Source organism: Apodemus sylvaticus, chromosome 9, assembly GCF_947179515.1.
Source record: "Apodemus sylvaticus chromosome 9, mApoSyl1.1, whole genome shotgun sequence".
In the NCBI taxonomy this organism is placed as follows: domain Eukaryota; kingdom Metazoa; phylum Chordata; class Mammalia; order Rodentia; family Muridae; genus Apodemus; species Apodemus sylvaticus.
In genome coordinates, this window is record NC_067480.1 from 86,550,164 (window position 1) to 86,572,785 (window position 22,622).

At 37.6% G+C, this 22,622-nt stretch overlaps 1 protein-coding gene across 3 annotated transcripts in view; it reads left to right on the forward strand.

The window, feature by feature from the left end:
- Crisp2 (cysteine rich secretory protein 2) overlaps positions 1-22,622 on the forward strand; it is a 40,322-nt gene that overhangs the window by 9,187 nt on the left and 8,513 nt on the right. For 2 of the 3 annotated variants that reach the window (XM_052192488.1, XM_052192490.1), the window contains 7 exons: positions 284-366; positions 1,425-1,456; positions 2,678-2,758; positions 6,533-6,649; positions 8,213-8,300; positions 10,152-10,294; positions 10,728-10,825. In XM_052192488.1, coding sequence (XP_052048448.1) covers positions 2,687-2,758; positions 6,533-6,649; positions 8,213-8,300; positions 10,152-10,294; positions 10,728-10,825 — 518 coding nt within the window. In that variant the 5' untranslated portion in view covers positions 284-366; positions 1,425-1,456; positions 2,678-2,686. The remainder of the gene's footprint in view (positions 1-283; positions 367-1,424; positions 1,457-2,677; positions 2,759-6,532; positions 6,650-8,212; positions 8,301-10,151; positions 10,295-10,727; positions 10,826-22,622) is intronic. The other variant, XM_052192489.1, reaches the window with a different exon arrangement.

Here is a 22,622-nt window from a genome sequence, read left to right on the forward strand (position 1 = left end):
GAAGCCTGACGTGGTAGATCGAAGGAGATGATACTTGAATACATGCCTGCAGCTCTTTAGGGTGGCTGCCAAGCAGCAATTACTGAATTTATAAAGAAGCAGACTTCTAGTTTAGTGTGAGGGAAAAGCTGAGGCATAGTCCATGCCCTGAAGCAGATTATAGGGGCATCAAAGAGTGAAGAATTAAGAGAACCTCACTGAACAAGTTTTAAGTTTGTGCTAAAGTGTAGACAATATAAGGCTACCTTTACATCATTGTTTGAACGTTGTTTCCATCTTCCAGGACAAGGAAAGCAAACTCCATGGCCCTCACACTTTAGAAGAAGCAGGTCCTCCTGACCTTAAATCATCAGAAGAAAGGACAAGGTATTGTTCCATTTGTATGTAGTAAGGATAGAATGATGGCCAATTTTTCACCTAAGTATGAATGTAAGTACCAAGAATAAGGTAGAAAATGAGGGACCGTGGAAGACATTTTTCTTTGAACATATTTTTAGCAAAGGTGTCCTTCCTTGGACTCAACAAAAATGGTGGCAGTTTGGATTGGCAGCAGTATGGGAGTGGAATATGTAACCTCCTGGTCTACTGGACTTTGGAATTGTGGATCATATGATACAGACATGCTGACTGTGTATTTGAATGAGGATGCTGTTAATTTATTTTCCTTACATTAAGGAGGACCATGCCTTCAGCACTTGATTCTTTTCTAGACTATACTGTCTTTTTCCACAAAGTGACACAATGAATAAAAGAAAGGTTTCAAATGATTTGGAAATAATTTTTCAACCAAACCACACATTTTTATGGAAATATTTGATAGGGTTAGCCAAATTTAAATACTGTAATTGATAATAAATACCAATATCAAAGAGTTATATACATTATACAATATGTATTAGGAGTTTTATAAAATTATGTCTTTGACTTTTAAAAGTAAAACTATAGACATTCACATTTTGTCTGAGAACCCTGAGGTTCTGGTCAGTTTCCTAAGCTTGATTGTTTCCAAAGACTGTATCTTAATAGTAAGCTACAGATAGGAAATAGAAGTCATGAAACATTGATTCAAGAATGCAGTCAGCTTTAAGATAAGTCCTATTTATTTTCTGAGTTATTAAATAGTCTTGGGTCGTCAATAGAGAAACACAAAATTCCAAAGACATTGTCTAGAATCTAGACTCTAGTTTGTAATATGCTTAAGAACTTGTCTGGTAAGGAAGGAAAAGCCTGTTCTACTAACTCATGCTAATAGTGTTGATAGGAACCAAATCATAAACAACTGGTAGTGAAATCTGAGCCTTTTGGTCTGGACAATACCATTTCAGGACAGATTTGATTGGGATTGACTTCAAGGTGCAGAATATGTTCAGAGACAGCTGTGATATGTAATTTGTCATCTCTTTCCACCTTCTTTCTTGACACAGATAAGACAGATATTTCAACTGTCAAATCAACAGTAAGTGACCATTCTAATGTATTTTATCCTACCAATCACTTTACTGTTTCCAAGAGTAAAAAAACTACCCTTAGGACATCTATCTGTGCTTAGAAAGCTGAGAAATTGTTCTGTGAATATCAGTGAAGTTCTTTTTGCAATGCTATTACAGATATGTAACTGAACTTTCATATATTTATATAGATAGTATAACTTATTCTCATGTTTTTGTTATATCCACAGTAGAACTGTACTTATTGGGAAAATGAAAACGTGTTAATGATGCAAGATTAAATGTGTTAATATGTGAGATTACATGAGAAGTATTACAATAAAAACTGAAGGGCTTTATGAAGCCGGATTAAAGACTTGCTCTTTCGAAAGTGAAACTGTTTGTTGTTGTTGCTATTGTTGTTGTTGTTTTTAACTATGTACAATGGATTTGAAGTCATTATTGGTGAGTAATTACAGGAAAAATGAATATTTCCTCAACTGAGTTGCTTTTAGTTTTACCCTAAAGACTCACAGGGTATTATCCAATTTAAAAGAAGTAATATGGAAAAGAATAGGAAGGCCATTTAAAATACAATAAATATTAAACGGTCTTTGTACTAAGTCATGGCTTGACCAGAACTGAAATGAGAAGGCCTTTAGTTCACTGTATGTTTGCTTGTCTATACAAGGACTTTTGACAATAATACAAGGATGAGAAAAAAAAATAAACACAATTTCTAATTTCTCTCTTGTAGAAATAACTTCTTCTAAGCTGTTTGGAAATTTGTGTCTGCATAATCCCAACTCTGAAATCTTGACTAAATTCTGGTGTAGATAAATAAATAGTTCTTTCAATCATTGAGAATAAGAAGTTGAGCTATGGGACACAGTGAAAAGTGAACTAACTATACCTCTCTCTCACAAATAGATGATCTATTTTTTTTCACATTCCCTTTGGCTAAAGAAAGGGCAATGAATGTTTGCAGGAAGGTGCTAAGGTGCTAAGAATTCCCAAGTCTCTGCATATGCTAGTACAAGGGCAAGCTACAAGTTTCTCAGTTTATGATCCTTTTAGAGACATGGGGGCTTCATTGTGATTCTATTTGCACTGCATAGTGACTTTTAAACTGTTACCCTGTTAGTGATCTCTGAAGTTACAGCTGCTTGGCAAACTCAGATCACCCAATTCCATCCCTCCTGAGTTCCTGAACTATTTACTTCACTGGAGATGTTTGTTTGTTTTGATAGCTTCCAGCCATGGCTTGGTTCCAGATGATGCTGTTTGTCTTTGGGTTGTTGCTGCTGCAATCACCACTCACAGAAGGAAAGGTAAATCTAAAGTGGAATCACCCTCTCACAGAAGCCTGACAGTGTTGGAAAAATTCCAGGCTACTGTAAGAACAGAAGAATCCAGAGTATCTTGGTAGGTCGAAAAACTGTAATGGGTGACCCAGAGCACCAGGGAAATAGAGATAAGGGACTACGACATGGTTGTGGTAGCCAAATGCCAACTGGATACTTGAAAAGAAAAAATGTATTTCAAATAGAAGGGTAACAGGCACCAAAGACATAGCAGAAGTTCAACAACAAACCTCCCAAGTATTCTGCTAAACAGTGAGATAACAGTATTTTCGTATAATTTGCCCAATGATATATTAAGTTTAGAACACTGTTGCTAAGAATTACCAAAGACTTGTTATCTACACACAGGTAGAAATGTATTTCCTTTGGTTGTACAGGATAGAAGCCTCTAACTAAAATCTCTATGGAGGGGCTTTGCAAGGGACTCATTCCATTCTCTTTATGGTGACTTCTGCCGATTGTTTTCCTTAGCCAGGTGGCTGTGTCACCACACCTTCTTCTTGCCTGCCGACACAGTCTCCTCTCTCTCTATTTCTCCTGAAATCACTTGATCTGAGACTCAGGTTCCGCTCTGATACTTTAGGCTAATTTTGTGCCAAGATCCTCAAGTTGATTATTTCTGTAAAGCCTTTTTCTTCCCCAATAAGACTATATTTACTGGTCCTTAGTATCAGAATATGGATATGTCTAGAGGGTAATCACTCAACTTATTACAAATAAGTATATGACAGAAATTAACTTTTACACATTTAAGTAGAGTCATCTCCAGTTATAGTTAGCATGTCATCTCAAAATTATATTTTAATATAGATAGCATGTTATATGGATTTAAGAGTTAATTAGTTATGGATCTTCTTCCCAAAGTGTATTTTCTGTGTTATCTCATCCCATTTCCATGTGATTGCTACAGAAATTTAAGAATGTATGATCTCAACTTTGCATTTTCTTCACCTCTATCACTCTATTTATCTCTTATAGTTCTTGTAGATACTGTATACAAACAATTGAGCTGATTTCTAAATTGAAAAAAAAAAGATTCCAAGGTCTTTCTACTGTGTTTATCAGTGATCATGAAATTAAAATGTAAAATATTGCTACTGTGTGGAAATCTTGACTTCAGACCTTCTACTACACTTATGTTTTAATGATCCCAGAATAAGACTGGTTATCCTTCTCAGTGTGTGTAGGACCTGGGGTTCTCTTCGTAGCCTGGAAGCGTGTGAATACTAGGTGCTATGGTCATTGTTTAATTGTTGTGTGTTCTCACAGTCTGCTCTGAGGGTTAACATTCAACATTCGCTAGAGCTCAAGACTCTAATAGTTGTTTACACCTCATTTGGCATTTATAGCTTTAATCAGTCCATCAAAAGAGTCAGTTTCTTAGACTGGAGAGAATGTTCTTCCTATCCTCCTGGGGCTTTATTATAACAGATTTGAATCTTTTCTCCCTTGATTGATTTTTTTCTCTCCTAGACTTTCATAATTCTCTTTTCACTTCCTGACTCAACTCTTGGCTTTCATTCATAAAATCATTACAAAGTGAGATGTCATTGGATTTGAGCACCATTAAATGCATACTGACTACCTCACTCAGCATAACCCTATGTGCTTCTCAGAAGTCCAATGGGCATTGTCCATCTTTTAAAGTCCCAACACAGAATCATCTTGTCATATAGAATCCACGCATTGGTGCTATATTTTTTAATGCATTATGAATTGTTAGGATAGACACTGTTTTTTGTTTTTTGTTTTAGTTGATACATATTTTATGTCCTGATACCCCGAATAAAAGCTCTATTGATACTCTTCTAAAAATAAAAAAATGCACCTATAATTAACATTTTCATGTACAAATTGCAGTGGCATAATAATCAGAAAATAATTTCTTATCTTATGAAACCAACATTTTTTGTGTTTTGAAATTCCTTTAAGTGGCTTTTGAGGATAATGGGAGAAACATAGGAATGGCTGATAATTCAGGGGTGAGCCATTGCTGGTGCTTGACTTGTACATCCATTATAATGTAGGAATATGCAACTGTGCTAAATCTGTTGGTTCAAGGCATTACCTAAAAGTCTGTTCTTAGGAACAAAAAGCAGGAGGTAGACACAGACAGAGTGTTATAAATGGCAATGCTTTGTGGTCAGAACTATGAGGACAAGAACTTGAGAGTCTTGAGGGAACTCGGATTCGAGGGGCGTGGTAGGTAACAATCCCAGGGTAACAGAAAACCTACTGTGAGCAATGTGTCTATTAAACATACTTCAGAATCTTGTTCACACCCATGAAACATTGCAGCATTGTATAAATGTAAGCTTAAAACTTGTTTAGCAATCAAAAGCTCCATTCTGCTTTTAGAATTAGCTGGCATATATACCTACTCATCAAGAGAAGCTGAAAATACAAACATTACACCAATTTTATTACTAAGCTGAGCAAAGTGACAGTGTTCCTTATAAAGTCTACGAGGAATCATTGGCTTTATTTACCACACCTTACTGTGGCTTGATCAAACCTGAATGCTTACACCTTAGGTGGACTACTATGAATAATTTATGAAAATATTACCTAATTATTTATTTTTTCATACAATTTCTTTTGATTATAATTTTCCCCTCCACCAACTCCCAAATCATCCCACCTCCCTACTCTATCAATTCATGTTCTCTCTCTCTCTCTTTCTTTCTCTCTCAAAGCATCCAACCCCCCAAAAAACAACCCCCTCAAACAGAAAGCAAAGCAAGCAAATAACAAGAATAAAAGTCAAACCAAAGCAAAACGTCCACAACACAGCGAAATAAAACAAAATAAATCAAAACTGATAGAGTCTGTGTTGGCCAACTACCTCTGGGCATGGGGCCTGCCCTAGAATATGGTTAATATACTCACTGACACTCTGTTAAAGAAGACTGATTTTCTGTTAGCCAGCAGTCATCTTTTACAAATAGTTTCTCAGTTAGGGGTGAGACTCCATGTCAAGTTTCTCCTTTCAGTACTGGGATTCTTATCTGATGACCTTGTTGGACATTAAAGGGAGGAGAGGCCCTTGGTCCTGAAAAGGCTCAATGCCCTAATATAGGAGAATGCCAGGACAGGGAAACAGGAGTGGGTAGATTGGAGAGCATGGGAGGGAAGGTGGGTTAGGAGGTTTTCGGTGGCAGGGGAAACCAGAAAAGGGGACAACATTTGAAATGTAAATAAAGAATATATCTAATAATAATAAATAAAAAATATTTTTGTTAACCTCTTTAGCAGTGTTATGTATGGCTTCCATCTCATGGAGTAGGCCTTAACTACAATAAAAAGTAGTTTGTTACTTCAATAAAATTGATGCCACATTGCACCAATGTATCACGTTTTGCAGATCACTGTTGCAAGTCTAAAGGTTTGTATCTGTCTGATATTACCTTTCTTCTCAGGTCATGTGCAGCAGACCTTCTAACACCACCTCCCATAGGATTTAATAAAAATAATAATGATGAAAGTTGAATTAAAATAAAAATCAAGTATTTGTGGCCTTAGAGGAATTTTTATTTTGCATTGAATTACCATTTCCAAGTCTTCTGTCTACTCATCCTATTAAAATTAAGTGTTGGCTTAGAATCATTGGTATTACCAGGCAGCTAATTCCCTTTCTGTGTGATATTATGTGAAAAACAATTTTAAAGTGATTTTTGTTGAAACAATTTCTTCGCTGCTTGAGATATTTTAAAAAAAATGTTAAAATTCATTTTCCTTTAGGATCCAGACTTTGCCTCTTTGTTAACCAATCAACTACAAGTTCAAAGAGAGATCGTAAATAAGCACAATGAACTGAGGAGAGCAGTTAACCCTCCTGGCAGCAACATACTAAAGATGGTAAGGGGCTGTAGTGGAGTGAGTCAGCTGTGGAGGGAGGAGCCCGCTATTGGGGCAGAAATAGATGTGGAGGGGTCAGGGCTTCATAATGTGGTATAAAATGTTCTTGGTTTGATTTTTTTTGCTATTTTATTTACATTTTATTTGGAAAGGATTGTACTATTTTTGTTTTTATCATGGTTAGATTACTTGTCAGGGTTTAGGTCTAATAAGTTAGAATTAGAAGCCAAGTCTGGGGGCATCCAAAATGATTTAAGAAGCACTTTGTCCATTGTCTTTCCTAAGCACGTGTCCAACCAATGTCTTTCAGTATCTTACTTCTTGAGGAAGATTTATCTATCTATCTATCTATCTATCTATCTATCTATTTATTTAGTTTTTCAAGACAGGATTTCTGTGTATCTCTGGCCATCCTGCAACTCACTCTGTATACCAGGCTGGCCTTGAACTCAGAAATCCACCTCTCTCTGCCTCCCAAGTGCTAGAATTAAAGGTACGCACCGCCACTGCTTGGCAGATTTATGTTTATTCCCACCTCCCTCTCCCTTTCCCTCTCCCTCTCCCTCCCCCTCTCCCTCTCCCTCTTTCCTCTTCCTCTCCCTCTTCCCTCTTCCTCTCCCTCTTCCCTCTTCCTCTTCCTCTCCCTCTTCCCTCTTCCTCTTCCCTGTCCCCTCTTCCCTCTCCTTCTCCCCTCTTCCCTCCTCCTTCTCCCCTCTTCCCTCTCCCTCTTCCCTCTTCCTCTCTCTCTCCCTCTCCCTTTCCCCTCTTCCCTTTCTCTCTTCCCTCTTCTGTCTCCCTCCCTCTCCCTCTCTCTCTCTCTCTCTCTCTCTCTCTCTCTCTCTCTCTCTCTCTCTCTCTCGCTCACTCGCTCTTGCTCTGCTTCCCTCCCCCCTCTCTGTCTCTCTGTCTCTCTCTCTCTCTCTCTCTCTCTCTCTCTCTCTCTCTCTCTCTCTCTCTCTCTCTCTCAGAGACCAGGGGCAGCACATTCACTATGGGACTTGGTTGTGAAAAGCTGTGAGTCAACTCACCCGGGTGCTGCCAACCAAATATGGGGCCTTTCCAAAAGAGCAATAGGTTCTCTTAGCCACCAAGCAATCTCTGAATTCTCAATCCTATAGCCTTCTGGATGTAAGGCATTTCCCAGGGCAGTGTTAATAGCCTTTTAGCCCATTCAAGCATATTTCCCACATGAAAGCAATAGACATCAACGGACTTTGGAATAACCCAAATCAGCTAACAATTTTAAAATATCCTTAGAGTAGTTCACACATGTCAACATTTAGCATCATTCACACACATTCTAGATGTGGTTTTACAGTTAGATATTTTGCCTTTATACTTGCAAAAACTGGTACACACTGGAGTTAAAACAAGCAAAAGAAGCTTGCTTTTAATTTTATCATTAATTAATTAAGAAATCAATTGATTTTTATTAATTAATCATAATATAAATGATAATTACAAAATCTTTTACAGACATTTTATAGTTTTGCTAACCAATCAAGTTATATGCTTTCATTATGCTTGGGATCACTATGGTTTTCTTTTTCTTTTGATATTTAGGAATGGAGCATACAAGCAACAACAAATGCTCAAAAGTGGGCGAATAAGTGTACTTTAGAACACAGTAGTAAAGATGACCGGAAAATCAGTATGTATTTGCATATTGCTGCTGAATAAATGAATAAATTGAACCCTAACAGTCCTTTGTGGGATGTTGGATTATGACTATGCACATAAATGTTATTCATGCTATCTTTCAAAATATATTTATGCATATGGTTCATGATTATTTATATTTTATAAATGTTTTATGCATTTGTATTATTTGTTCCATGTAATGTATCATTTGTTCTCTCCAAGCTCATCAGCAAAGCAGGTCATGGGTCATCCTTTTTAAAAATGATTCTCAAATTAGAAAAATATATATTTAAATATATTTATGATATATTTAATTGTGTTCATCTCATGCTTAGTTTTGCTGCAAAGTACTTCATATTTTTAAATCACATTAAAAATCCATGTAGACTGAATATTTTGCGCACATATATTCTTAAATTATGTCAAGCAGTGATATTTTTTCTTTTTTTTGTTTCCTTTGTTTTTTGATTTTTTTTTTTTGCTTGTTTTTGGTTAGGCAGAATGTCACTTTGTGAGCCTGGCTGTGTTAGAACCATCTATGTAGAGCAGGCTTGCTGTAATCCTCTTTTCTCTGACTCCCAGTTCATGGACTAAAGGTGTGCAGTGCCAAATACTGTTTTCTACGTCATGGATTTGACAAATGCAGAGATTGGTGTGGGAGAACCTAAAGAACAAACCTTTTATGGAAACGTACAGAACTGTGAGGGAGGAAACCTGTCTCCTACAGAGATTATTTACTATCATATCTTGAAGCCATAATACACGTAGAAAAGCATAATGCATATGGAAATAGTTAGTCATCCCTGAATTGTTTCAGTTGGTATATTATTTTATCATTTTATTATTTTATATGGTGTGGCCTTATTGGAGGAGCTGTGGTTTTGTTAGAGGATGTGTGTGTTTGTGGAGCTGGGGCTTTGAGGTCTCATCTATATGCTCAACTCTGGCCAGAGTGAGGCAGTCTCTCCTGGCTACCTGTGTGGAGACAGTTCTTTTCTGCTGCTTGCAGATTAAGATGTAGCATTCATGGCTCCTCCAGCATCATGTCTGCCTGGATGCTTCCATGCTTCCTACTATTATGACAATGGACTGTTCCTCTAAACCTGTAAGCCAAGCACAGTCAAATGCTGTCCTTATAAGAGCTGCCTAGGTCACTGTGTCTCTTTAAAGCAATGGAAACCCTAACCAAAACAGCATGTTTGATATTTATTGTATGCTGTATAGACCTGGCATTTGAAGCTTACACAGATTAAATGAGGGAGTGACTACCATTGCGCTTGTCCTGGCTGTATTTCGTTCTCAATGGAAACGAATTAAGTCTGTAAAATCATCTTCCATCCTGCCTACAGTTGTCTCTTTAAAATACTGTTTCAAATACTTTTTTGCCTTCATCATATTTAAAAAAAACATGGATTTTCCCTCAAGTTATGTGTGTGTGTGTGTGTGTGTGTGTGTGTAAATTAGTGAATCAGACCAAAATCTTCAAGTTCTGGTCACTACTTTTACTAATTCTACATCACAAAGATGAGAACAAGCAAGGTATATACACGTGAATTTAGTACCTATATGACTGCGGTTTCAGCAATGCAAATAGAGCAGGCTTTAAAAAGAATCAGGGTTTCACAATCTTTTTAAATATTTGCATATTTAGGCCTGTTGATTGTGTCAGATGGCTATCTTTTCATCTGATTAATTAAGTAACCAAACAATCAATCAATTAATTAATCTAAGTAGCAGGCACCCTGCTTCCACCTCAACCAACAGAGGTCCTGTGGCTGAAGTACAGCATTTTGCATTTGGATAGTCAATTTATTTTGCCATTGAAAGTTTTAGTTTTGCTCATAAATACATTCCTTCCCAGATATAAAATGTGGTGAGAATCTCTATATGTCAAGTGATCCTACCCTCTGGTCAACCGTAATTCAAAGCTGGTACGAAGAAAGTGAAGATTTTGTTTATGGTGTAGGAGCTAAACCCAATGCAGCTGTCGGACATTACACTCAGGTACGTAAAGGAAATGACGATGCCATAGCTGCAAACATCAGAACTGTCGGATGATGTAATGACCAACTTAGGACCCATTCCTAACTTCAGTTTGAGGGGCCAGGCTGAGTAGGCACTATATAGTTCTGTTATTGGAGCGATACATTAAGGTATATTATATTACTTTATGCCTAAGATCTGAAGAATTACTGATAGGAAAGCATACAGTCTTGCCATTATAAATGCATAAAAACTGAACTCATATCAGCATTTTAAAAGATATTAAAAATGAAAAATTACTCCTGTGAGCACAAAAGTTAATTATTTTGTAAGGTATATGTTATAAACTGTAGCACCCACATATTTATGTGCTATACATGTTAATAGTTATTTTTGAGCATTTTATCAAATTTCTAATGAAAGTCCATGCATTTTAACTCCCATGGATATATAGCTTGTTTGGTATTCATCTTTCAAAATTGGATGTGGAATTGCTTACTGTCCCAACCAAGAAAACCTGAAATACTTCTATGTTTGCCATTACTGTCCTATGTAAGTATGCACTTCAGAATGAAATATGCATATAATATTAACTGCAATCTAATATGTGAAATTTCTTATATAAAGCAAAGAAGAGTTGCAAATGTAACCCCACCAAGGGAAGGACAAATGCCAGGTTTCTCACTTACAATCTAAGATCTAGACAACTTTAATTTGTCAGAGGAGAAGTTACACAGTGGTGAATGTAAAGATCTAAGATCTCCTTCAACATTCAGCAAATGATAGATACCTTTGCTTTCCATTTTCCTTCCCTATGCTAAGGTTCATTCAAGGACCATTTATGCTGTGGATTTCTCTAAGATTTCATGTTATTTATTTTGCTAATTTTACACTTTACGACTGCACAAGTTTGAGGGTGGAGTGAATGGTTTAAGTTTTTAGCTTACATATAGGAATGACAAACTATTTTTATTTATTTACATCCAATATGTTGCCCCCTTCCAGAGTTCTTCACCCATCTTTCTCCCTTTCACCTCTGAGAGGATGCTCACCCCCTGCCCTCCTCATGTTCCCCTTTCTCTGGGGCATTAAGACTGTACAGGATTAGGGGCATCCTTTCCCTCTGTGGCCAGACAAGCCTCTGCTAAACACTTGCCAGTGGCCTCTGAGTTGCCTGTGTATACTCTTTGGTTGGTGGCATAGTTTCTGGGTTAGTTGACACTCTTGGTCTTCCTGTGGGGTTGCAAAACCCTTCAGCTTCTTCAATCTTTCTCCTAACCCTTCTATAGGGGTGCCTGACCTCAGTTCAATAATTAGCTCTAAGTATCTGCCTCTGTCTCAGTCAGCTGGTAGGAGAGCCTCTCAGAGGACAGTTATGCTAGGTTCCTGTGTGCAAACACACCATAGTGATAGTGTCAGAGTTTGGTGCCCACCCTTGGGATGGATCTGAAGTTGGGCTGGTTATTGGACTGCCTTTCTGTCCATCTCTGCTCCATTTTTTGTTCCTGCGTTTCTTTAAGAAAGGAACAATTCTGGGTCAAAAATTTTGATGGTGGGTCATTGACCCCATCCCTTAGTCTCTTCAGATTCCATCTTACTACTGCTTGACATTTCAGATAAGGTCACCCCCAATGAGTCCTGGGTGCTTCTCACATCTTAGGTCTCTGGAATTTTCTAGAGCCCCCCCCCCCCCCGCCCCGTCCCCTCCAGAAATTGCATATTTTCATTCATTCTCCTGGCACACTGGGCTCCTTTCCTGTCTGGCCCCATACCTAATCCTCACCACCATTCCCCCCCACCTCCCTTCTCCCATCCAGATGCCTCCCTCCTATCTGCCTCCTGTAATTGTTTTATTCCCTCTTCTACGTGGAATTGAAGCATCCTCACTTAGGCCTTCCTTCTTGTTAATTTGTTTTGCGGTCTTTGGGTTGTATCATGAGTTTTCTGTACTTTTTGACTGATAAGTGATATCACTTATCAGTGAGTACATACCATGCGTGTGCTTTAGGGTCTTGGTTATTTCACACATGATTGTGTTTTTTAGTTACATCTCTTCATCTGCAAAATTTGCGATGTTCTCATTTTTTTCCACTGTTAAAATCTTCTTACATATTTTTTAGTTTTTAATTATTTCCTATATTCTTAGTTTACATTCCAAATGATTTCCCTTTTCCAGGTTCCCCCTCCCCATCCTCATTGTTAATAGTTGAATAGTTTACATTGTGTAAATGAACCACATTGTCTGTATCCTTTCTTCAGTTGAGGGACACCTCGATTGCTTCTAGTTTCTGGCTGTTATGAATAAGGCTGTCATGAACATAGTACAGCATAAGATATGGTGAAGCATCTTTTGGATATATGCTTAGAAGCAATATAGATGGTCTTTAAGGAGAACTATTTCCAGTATTCTTAGGAAGCAGCAGATTGACTTACAGAGCAGTTGTACCAGTTTGCAATCCCACTAGCAAAGGATGAGTGATCCACTTTCTCCATATCCTTGCCAGCATGGGCTGTCATTTGAGTTTTTGATCTTAGCCATTCTGATTGGTGTACAGTGGAATCTCAGAGTTGTTTAGATTTGTAATTCTCTGATGTAAAGACTTTGAACAGTTCTTTATTTCTTAGCCATTCAAGAAGTTCTTTGCTGAGAATTCTTTGTTTAGTCCTGTACTTTGACTTTTTGATTTTTTATTGGATATTTTATTTTATTACATTTCAAATGTTATCCTCTTTCCTGGTTTCCCCTCTGGAAACCCATTATCCCTTCCCCATGCTTCTATGAGGATTCTTCCCCACTTACCCACCCACTCCCACCTCCCTGCCCTGGCATTCCCCTACACTGGCGAGCCTTCAAAGGACCAAAGGCCTCTTCTCCCATTGATGTCTAGCAAGGAGACCCTCTACCCCATTTTTAAATTGTGTTATTGGTTATTTTTGAAGTCTAACTTCTTGAGTTCTGTGTGTATTTTGAGTATTAGTCCTCTATCTGATGTAGGGGGAGTGATGATCTTTTGCTAATCCATAGGTTGCTGTTTTGTCCTAATGATAGTGTCTTTTGCCTTACAGAAGCTTTGCAGTTTCATAAGGTTCCATTTATCAATTATTGATTTTAGGACCTGAGACATTGGCATTCCATTCAAGAAATTTTCCCATGTGCCAATGTGTATGAGGTGAATTCCCACTCTCTGTTCTAGTAGATACAGTGAATCTGGTTTTATGTTTCAAGAGGTTCTTGGTCCACTTGGACTTGAGGTTTGTGCAAGCTGATAAATATGGATCACTTTGCATTCTTCTACATGTAGACATCCAGTTAAGCCAGCACCCTTTGTTGAAGATGCTTTCTTTTTTTCCACTGTATGATTATTTATTTTGTAGCCAAAGATCAAGTGTCCATAGGTATGTGGGTTTATTTCTGGATCTTTAATTTTGTTCCATTAATTGACCTGTCTCTCTCTGTATCAATATCATGCTTTTTTTCTTTAATCATGATTGCATTATAATACAGTTTAGGGTAAGGGTTGGTGATTCCCGCAGAAGTTCTTTTAATGGTCAGAAATGATTTTGCTATCCTAGGTTTTCTGTTTTTTCCATATGAAGTTGAAAATTTGTCTTTCCATATTTGTGAAGAACTGGGTTAGAATTTTGATGGGGATTGCATTGAATCTGTAGATTGCTTATGGTAATATGGATATTTTTTTAACTACATTAATCTTATCAATCCATGAGCATGGGATATTAAATAATCATTTTTCCATCTTCTGAACTCTTCTTCAATTTCGTTTTTCAGGGACTTGAAGTTCTTGTCATATACATCTTTCCCTTGCTTGGTTAGATAGAAAGATATTGTCTATTATTTGTGGCTATTGTAAAGGGTGTTACTTCCCTAATTTCTTTCTCGGCCTATTTATCATTTGCACAAGGGAAGGCAGCTACTTGAGTTAATTTTATGTCCCACTTTTTCAAAGATGTTTATCATCTGTAGGAGTTCTCTGGGAGAATTTTTTGGGGTTGCTTATGTATACTATCATATAAATAGTGATTGATACCTTGACTTCTTCCTTCCCAATTTGTATCCTCTTGATCCCCTTTTGTTTTCATTGCTTTAGCTAGAACTTCATGTGCTTTATTGAATAGGTATGGAGATAGTGGAAAGCTTTGTCTTTTCCCTGATTTTAACTGCTTCAAATCTCTCCATTTAATTTGATGTCAGCTTTTGGTTTACTATATATTGCTTTTATTATGTTTAGGTATGTGCAAAGAATTCCTGATCTCTCTGAGATTTGTAACATGAAGAGATGTTGGATTTTGTCAGAAGTTTATGCAGTGGATTGCATTGATGGAGATTTATATATTTGAACATTTCCCGCATCTTAGTGATGAAGCCTACTTGTTTGTTTTGAATGATGTTTTTGATTTGTTTTTGGATTTGGTTTGTGAGAATTTTATTGAGTATTTTTGCATTAATATTCACACAAGAAATTGGTCTGAAGTTCTCTTTCTTTGTTGGGTCTTTTGTGGTTTAGGCATCACAGTAACTGTGGCATCATAGAATGAATTAGGCAATGTTACTTTTGTTTCTATTTTGTTGAATAGTTTGAGGAATCAATATTAGCTCTTCTTTGAAGTTCTAGTCGAATTCTACACTAAAACCATCTGGCCCTGGGGTTTTTTTTGTTTTTTTTTTTTGAGGTAAATGGGTAAATGATTCATCAGGGAGTATAGACATGTGAGGACTGGTCTGGAGAACTGTAAGGATACAGGATATCAGGCAAAGCCTGTGGCCAACTCTGACATAGAGGTGGCAGACAGAGGACGTGGTCACAGAGCCTGTGGCAGAAGGAGAGCTTCAAGAGTGACTAGAATCTGACAACAGAGCACATAGCATGTAGTCAGCAGAACCACATCATGACAGCCTCCAACTGATAGAGACACGAAGTCACCGTCCCCATCCCAACCTGGAGAGACAGACCCAACTTCCAAGATGTTCACAGGATGAATAAGCAGACTGAAGCTCTGGACCGTGGTTTAGTGATTTTTTACTCTGGAGCTCAGAAAGCCTAGACTAATCACCTCTCAGCCACCAGCTCTGTCCATCATCTGTCTCTTCCTCTCCTAGACCATGTGAAATACAAAGGTTCAACCAGGCAAGGTCTACAGGCTGAACATGCATGATGTATGGACAGTCCCTCTTGTGATCTGTATAGAGTGGCTCCTATTAATCCTCTCTGGAGACACATTTCCCCTCGTAGTGTCATTTCTAAACAAATTTTCTGCATCACCTGTGTGTAGCCAGAGCCCATCCTATAGCCTCTAACTGACGCACAAAGATGACTGTCAAGCAGAGATACAAGGATGTTGGGAGGTTTTTAATGACTTCTATTTTGTTACGCATTATGGGACTGTTTAGTTTACCTGATCTTGATTTAATTTTGGTATTGGGAATCTGTCTAGAAAATCAGTCATTTCATCTAGATTTTCCAATTTTGTTGAGTATTGACTTTTGTAGTAAGATCTGATGATTTTTTAAATTTCCTCAGTTTCTTTTGTCTCCTTTTTTATTTCTGATTTTGTTAATTTGGATGCTGTTTTTGTGACTTTTAATTAGTTTGCCTAAGGGTTTATCTATCTTGTTGATTTTCTCAAAGAACCAGGTCTTGATTTTATTGATTCCTTGTACTGATTTTTTTTTATTGGTTGATTTCAGCCCTAAGTTTGACTATTTTCTGAAATCTACTCCTCTTGGTGTGTTTACTTCTTTATTGTTCTAGAGTTTACAGGTGTGCTGTTAATTTGCTAGAATATGATCTTTCCAACTTTCTTATGAAGGCCCTTAGTGCTATGGATTTTTCTCTAAACACTGCTTTTATTGTCTACCATAAATTTGGGTAAGTTGTGCCTTTGTTTTCATTGAATTTGAGAAAGTCTTTAATTTCTCTCCTGACCAAGTGGGGAGGTTTTCAGTTTCCATGAGTATGTGAATTTTTGGTATTTTTTGTTGTTATTTAAGTCCAGACTTAGTTCATGGTGATCTAATAGGATTCATGATATCATTTCAATCTTCTTGTTTCAATTTAGTCTTGTTTTCTGTCTGATTATATGAACAATTTTGGAGTAGGTTTCAGGAGTTGCTGAGTAGAAGGCATATTCTTTTATTTTGGGGTGAAATGTTTTGTAGACATCTGTTAAATCTGTTTGGTTCAGAAATCCTGTTAATTTTACTTTGTCTGTTTAGTTTCTGCATCAATGTCCTGTCCATTGGTGAGAGTGGGGTGTTTGAATATTCCACTATTATTGTGTGAATTTCAATGAGATTTCATTAAGTTTCTTTTAAGAATGTGGGTGCCCTTCCATTTGGAGTATAGGTGCTCAGAATTGTGACTTCATCTTGGTGGAGTTTTCCTTGATAAGTATGAAATTTCCTTCTCTGTCTCTTTTGATTACTTTTAGTTGAAAATAGTCTTTTTATTTGATATTACAGTGATTACTCCAGCTTGTTTCTTGGAACCATCTTCTTGGAAGACTTTTTTTCCCCACATCTTGATATTTAGTTATCTGTCTTTGTTGCTGAGGTGTGTTTCTTGTATTCAGATCCTGTTTAGGTATTCTGAAGATCCTGAATAGCACAGGAATTCCTGCACAACAAAGTCTGGGAGAGGAAGTTCACCTTGATCAATGTGGAGTTCCTACCAAGTGGCATGACACCCCAATATGGCTCTGTACAGAGGTGGCATTATGTTTTTGTGATTCTCTTCTCTTGGGTTTGTGGTGAGATGATTAATTTCTTGTGTTTACTGGGTGTAGTTACCCTTCTTGTGTTGGAGTTTTCATTCTACTATCCTTTGTAGGGCTGGGTAGTAGTGCTTACTTACATTTGATTCTGTTAGGAAATATCTTGGTTTCTCCATCTATGGTAATTGAGGATTTTGCTTGATATTGTAGCTTGAGGTGGTATGAGTGGTCTCTTAGAGTTTGCATGACGTCTGCCCGAGATCTTCTAGCTTTTAGAGTCTCTGTTGAGAAGTCTGGTGTAATTCTGGCAAATCTGCCTTTGTCTGTTACATGGCATTTTCCCCTTACAGCTTTTAGTACTCTTTCTTTGTTCTGTACATTTAGTGTTTTGATTATTATGTAATGGTAGGATTTTCTTTTCTGGTCTAGTCTATTTGTTGTTCTGCATGCTGCTTATACATTATCTCTTTCTTTAGGTTAGGGACATTTTCTTCTATGAATTTTTGAAGATATTTTCTGGCCCTTTGAACTGGAAATCTTCACCCTCTTCTACTCCTATTAGTCTCAGGTTTGGTCTTTTCATTGTGTCCCAAATTTCTGCAATGTTTTGGGTAAGGAACTTTTTACACTTTGCATTTTATTTGACCAACACATCAATGTTTTCTATGGTATCTTCTATTCTTGAAGTTCTCCTTTGCATCTCTTACATTCTGTTGGTGATGTTTGCATCTCTAATTCCTGTTCTCATTCCTAGATTTTCCATCTCCAGGGTGTCTCCATTTGTGAATTCCTTAATGTTTCTATTTCTAATTTTCCATCTTGGACCATTTCTTTTTAATTCCTTCATCGATTTGCTTGTAATTTCCTGTACTTCTACAAGGGATTTATTATTTTTTATTTTTTTAGAGCTTCTATGGGTTTGCCTATGTTTTTCTTTATTTCCTTTTTTTTTGACATGATCAAATTGTGGTTTTATTTTTCTTTCTTTCTTTTTTAAAATATTTTTATTTTCTATATTCTTTGTTTACATTCCAAATGATTTCCCCTTTCCCAGATCCCCCTCCCCATATGTCCCATAAACCTTCTTTTCTCCATCCATTCTCCAATTACCTCCCTCCTTTTTCTCTGTCCTTATTTTCCCTCCAATGCTAGATCAATCCTTTCCAGGGTCAGGACCCTCTCCATACTTCTTCATGGGAGTCATTTGTTATGTGATTTGTGCCTTAGGTATTCAGGGCTTCTCGGCTAATTAATATCCACTTATCAGAGATTGCATTCCATGTGTATTCTTTTGTGATTGGGTTGCCTCACTTAGGATGATATTTTCTAGGTCAAACCATTTGCCTAAAAATTTTGTGAATTCATTGTTTCTAAGTGCTGAGTAGTATTCCATTGTGTAAATATACCACATTTTCTGTATCCATTCCTCCTTTGAGGGGCATCTGGGTTCTTTCCAGCTTCTGGCTATTATAAATAAGGCTGCTATGAACATAATGGAGCATGTGTCTTTATTGCATGCTGGGGAATTCTTTGGGTATATGCCTAGGAGAGGTATAGCAGGGTACTCCAGAAGTGTCATGTCCAGTTTTCTGAGGAACCTCCAGACTGATTTCCAAAGTGGTTGTACCATATTATAGCCCCACCAGCAGTGGAGGAGTGTTCCTCTTTCTCCACATTCTCGCCAACACCTGCTGTCTCCTGAGTTTTTGACCTTAGCCATTCTGACTGGTGTAAGGTGAAATCTCAGGGTTATTTTGATCTGCATTTCCCTGATGACTAATGATGTTGAGCACTTCTTAAGGTGCCTCTCAGCCATCTGAATTTCTTCAGGTGAAAATTCTTTGTTTAGATCTGTACCCCATTTTTTAATAGGGTTATTTGGTTTCCTGGGGTCTAACTTCTTGAGTTCTTTGTATATATTGGATATTAGCCCTCTATCAGATGTAGGGTTGGTGAAGATCCTTTCCCAATTTGATGGTTGCCGTTTTGTCCTTTTAACAATGTCCTTTGCCTTACAGAAACTTTGTAATTTTATGAGGTCCCATTTGTCAGTTCTTGATCTTAGAGCATAAGCTATTGGTGTTCTGTTCAGGAACTTTTCCCCTGTGCCCATGTCCTCAAGGGTTTTCCCCAGTTTCTTTTCTATTAGTTTCAGTGTGTCTGGTTTTACATGGAGGTCCTTGATCCACTTGGAGTGAAGTTTAGTACATGGGGATAAGAATGGATCAATTCGCATTCTTCTGCATGCTGACCTCCAACTGAACCAACACCATTTGTTGAAAAGGTTATCTTTGTTTTCAGCTCCTTTGTCGAAGATCAAGTAACCATAGGTGTGTGGATTCATTTCTGGATCTTCAATTCTATTCCATTGGTCCACTTGTCTGTCCCTGTGCCAATACCATGCAGTTTTTAACACTATTGCTCTGTAGTATTGCTTGAAGTCAGGGATACTGATTCCTCCAGAATTTCTTTTGTTGTTGAGAATAGTTTTAGCTGTCCTGGGTTTTTTGTTATTCCAGATGAATTTGAGAATTGCTTTTTCTAACTCTGTGAAGAAGTGAGTTGGGATTTTGATGGGGATTGCATTGAATCTGTAGATCACTTTTGGCAAGATGGCCATTTTAACTATATTAATCCTGCCAATCCACGAGCATGGTAGATTTTTCCATTTTCTGAGGTCTTCTTCGATTTCCTTCTTCAGAGACCTGAAGTTCTTGTCATATAGATCTTTCACTTGTTTGGTTACAGTCACACCAAGATACTTTATATTGTTTGTGGCTATTGTGAAGGGTGTCATTTCCCTAACTTTCTCAGCCTGCTTATTCTTTGAGTATAGCAAGGCAACTGATTTGCTTGAGTTGATTTTATAACCAGCCACTTTGCTGAAGTTGTTTATCAGCTGTAGGAGTTCTCTGGTGGAGGTTTTCGGGTCACTTAACTAGACTATCATGTCTTCTGCAAATAGTGATAATTTGAATTCTTCCTTTCCAATGTTTCCTTATGTTGTCTAATTGCTCTAGCTTGAACTTCAAGTACTATTGGAGAGAGAGGACAGCCTTGTCTAGTCCCTGATTTTAGTGGGATTGCTTCAAGTTTCTCTCCGTTTAGTTTGATGTTGGCTACCGGTTTGCTGTATATTGCTTTAATGATGTTTAGGTATGGGCCTTGAATTCCTGTTCTTTCCAAGACTTTTAGCATGAAATGATGCTGAATTTTGTCAAATGCTTTTTCTGCATCTAATGAGATGATCATATGGTTTTTTTCTTTGAGTTTGTTTATGTAGTGGATAGCATTGATGGATTTCCTTATATCGAACCATCCCTGAATCCCTGGGATGAAGCCTATTTGATCATGGTAGATGATCGTTTTGATGTTTTCCTTGATTCAGTTGGTAAGAATTTTATTAAGTATGTTTGCATCAATATTCATAAGAGAAATTGGCCTGAAGTTCTATTTCTTTGTTGGATCTTTGTGTGGTTTTGGTATTAGCATAATTGTGGCTTCATAGAACGAGTTGGGTAGATTTCCTTCTGTTTCTATTTTGTGGAATAGTTTGAAGAGTATTGGTGTTAGGTCTTCTCTGAAGGTCTGATAGAATTCTGCACTGAAGCCATCTGGTCTCGTGCTTTCTTTGGTTGGGAGACTTCTATGACCCCTTTATTTCTTCAGGTGTTACGCGACTGTTTAGATGATGTTTTTTTTTTTTTTTTCTTTTTCGAGACAGGGTTTCTCTGTGTAGCCCTGGCTGTCCTGGAACTCACTCTGTAGACCAGGCTGGCCTTGAACTCAGAAATCCACCTGCCTCTGCCTCCCAGAGTGCTGGGATTACAGGCATGGGCCACCATCGCCCGGCTAGATGATCTATTTGATCCTGATATAGTTTTGGTGTCAGATATCTGTCTAGGAAACTGTCCATTTTCCTCCAGATTCTCCAGTTGTGTTGAGTATAGGCTTTTCTAGTAGGATCTAATGATTTTTTTGAATTTCCTCAGTTTCTATTGTTATATCTCCCTTTTCATTTCTAAGTTTGTTAATCTGGATACTGTCTCTGTGCCCTTTGGTTAGTCTGGCTAAGGGTTTATCTATCCTTTTGATTTTCTCAAAGAACCAGCTCCTGGTTTTGTTGATTCTTTGTATGGTTCTCTTTGTTTCTACTTGATTGATTTCGGCCCTGAGTTTGATGATTTCCTTCCTTCTACTCCTCCTGGGTGAAATAGCTTCTTTTTGTTCCAGGGCTTTCAGGTGTGTCATTAAGCTGTTAGTGTATGCTCTCTCCATTTTTTTTTTTTTTATTTGAGGCACTCAGGGTTACGAGTTTTCCTCTTAGCACTGCTTTCATTGTGTCCCATAGATTTGGGTATGTTGTGTCTTCATTTTCATTAAGTTCTAAAAAGTCTTTGATTTCTTTCTTTATTTCTTCCTTGACCAAGGTATCATTGAGTAGAATATTGTTCAGTTTCCACGTGTATGTGGGCTTTCTGTTGTTTTTGTTGCTATTGAAGACCACTTTTACTCCATAGTGATCTGATAGGAGGCATGGGATTAGTATGATCTTCTTATATTTGTTGAGGTCTGTCTTGTGACCAATTATATGGTCAATTTTGGAGAAGGTATCATGAGGTGCTGAGAAAAAGGTATATTCTTTTGCTTTAGGATAGAATGTTCTATATATATCTGTGGATTCTGGGAGTAGGGCAGATATACCAATCTGCCATGGGTACAGGTGCAGGCAAAGTCCCGAAGCAACATTTTATTTTATTTTATCTTTTGTTAAAGAATTTTATTGCTTTTCATTTCATCTCATTTAATTAATTTGATAATATTTATTTATTTATTTTAGTTATTCACTTTACATCCCACTTATTGCCCCCTTCCCCATCATTCCATCCACAATACATCTCTATCCCCCTCTCCCCTTCTCCTCTGAGCCAATGCTCCCCTCCCTTGTAACTCCCCTCACTCTGGTAAATCAAGTCTCTGTGAGTCTAGATATGCATCCTCTCCCACTGAGGTCAGACAAAATAGCCCACCTCGAAGACATATTCCACAGACAGGCAACAGCTTTTGGGATAGTTCCCACTCCACCTGCTTACCACACACATAAAGTCCAAGTTGTACCTCTGCTATATATGTGAGAGTGGAGGCCTATGTCCAGTCCATGTAGTATATGTTCTTTGGTTGGTGTTTCAGACACTGATAGCCCCAGGGTCTAGTTCAGTTGACTCTGCTAGTCCTCTTTTGGAGTTCTTATCCCATCTGGGGCTGTAATCCTTCCTCTTGTTCTTTAAGAGTCTCTAAGTTCTATCCACTGTTTGGCAGTTGGTGTTTTCATTTGTCTGAGCTGCTTGGCGGAGCCTTTCAGAGGACAGTCATAACAGACTCCTGTCTGAAAGCATAAAAGAGTATCATTAGTAGTATCAGGGATTGGTGCTTGCTCATGGGAAAAGTATTAAATTGGGCTGGCTATACCCTCAAACTCTGCTCCATCCCCTGTCCCTGAATTTCTATTGAAAAATTTCAATTTCTCATTATATACAAAAGAGAAAAAAGACACAGATTGGTACCACAAACTCTGGATCTTCTGAATATTCGATCACAACCTAACTTTTAGTTTTAATTA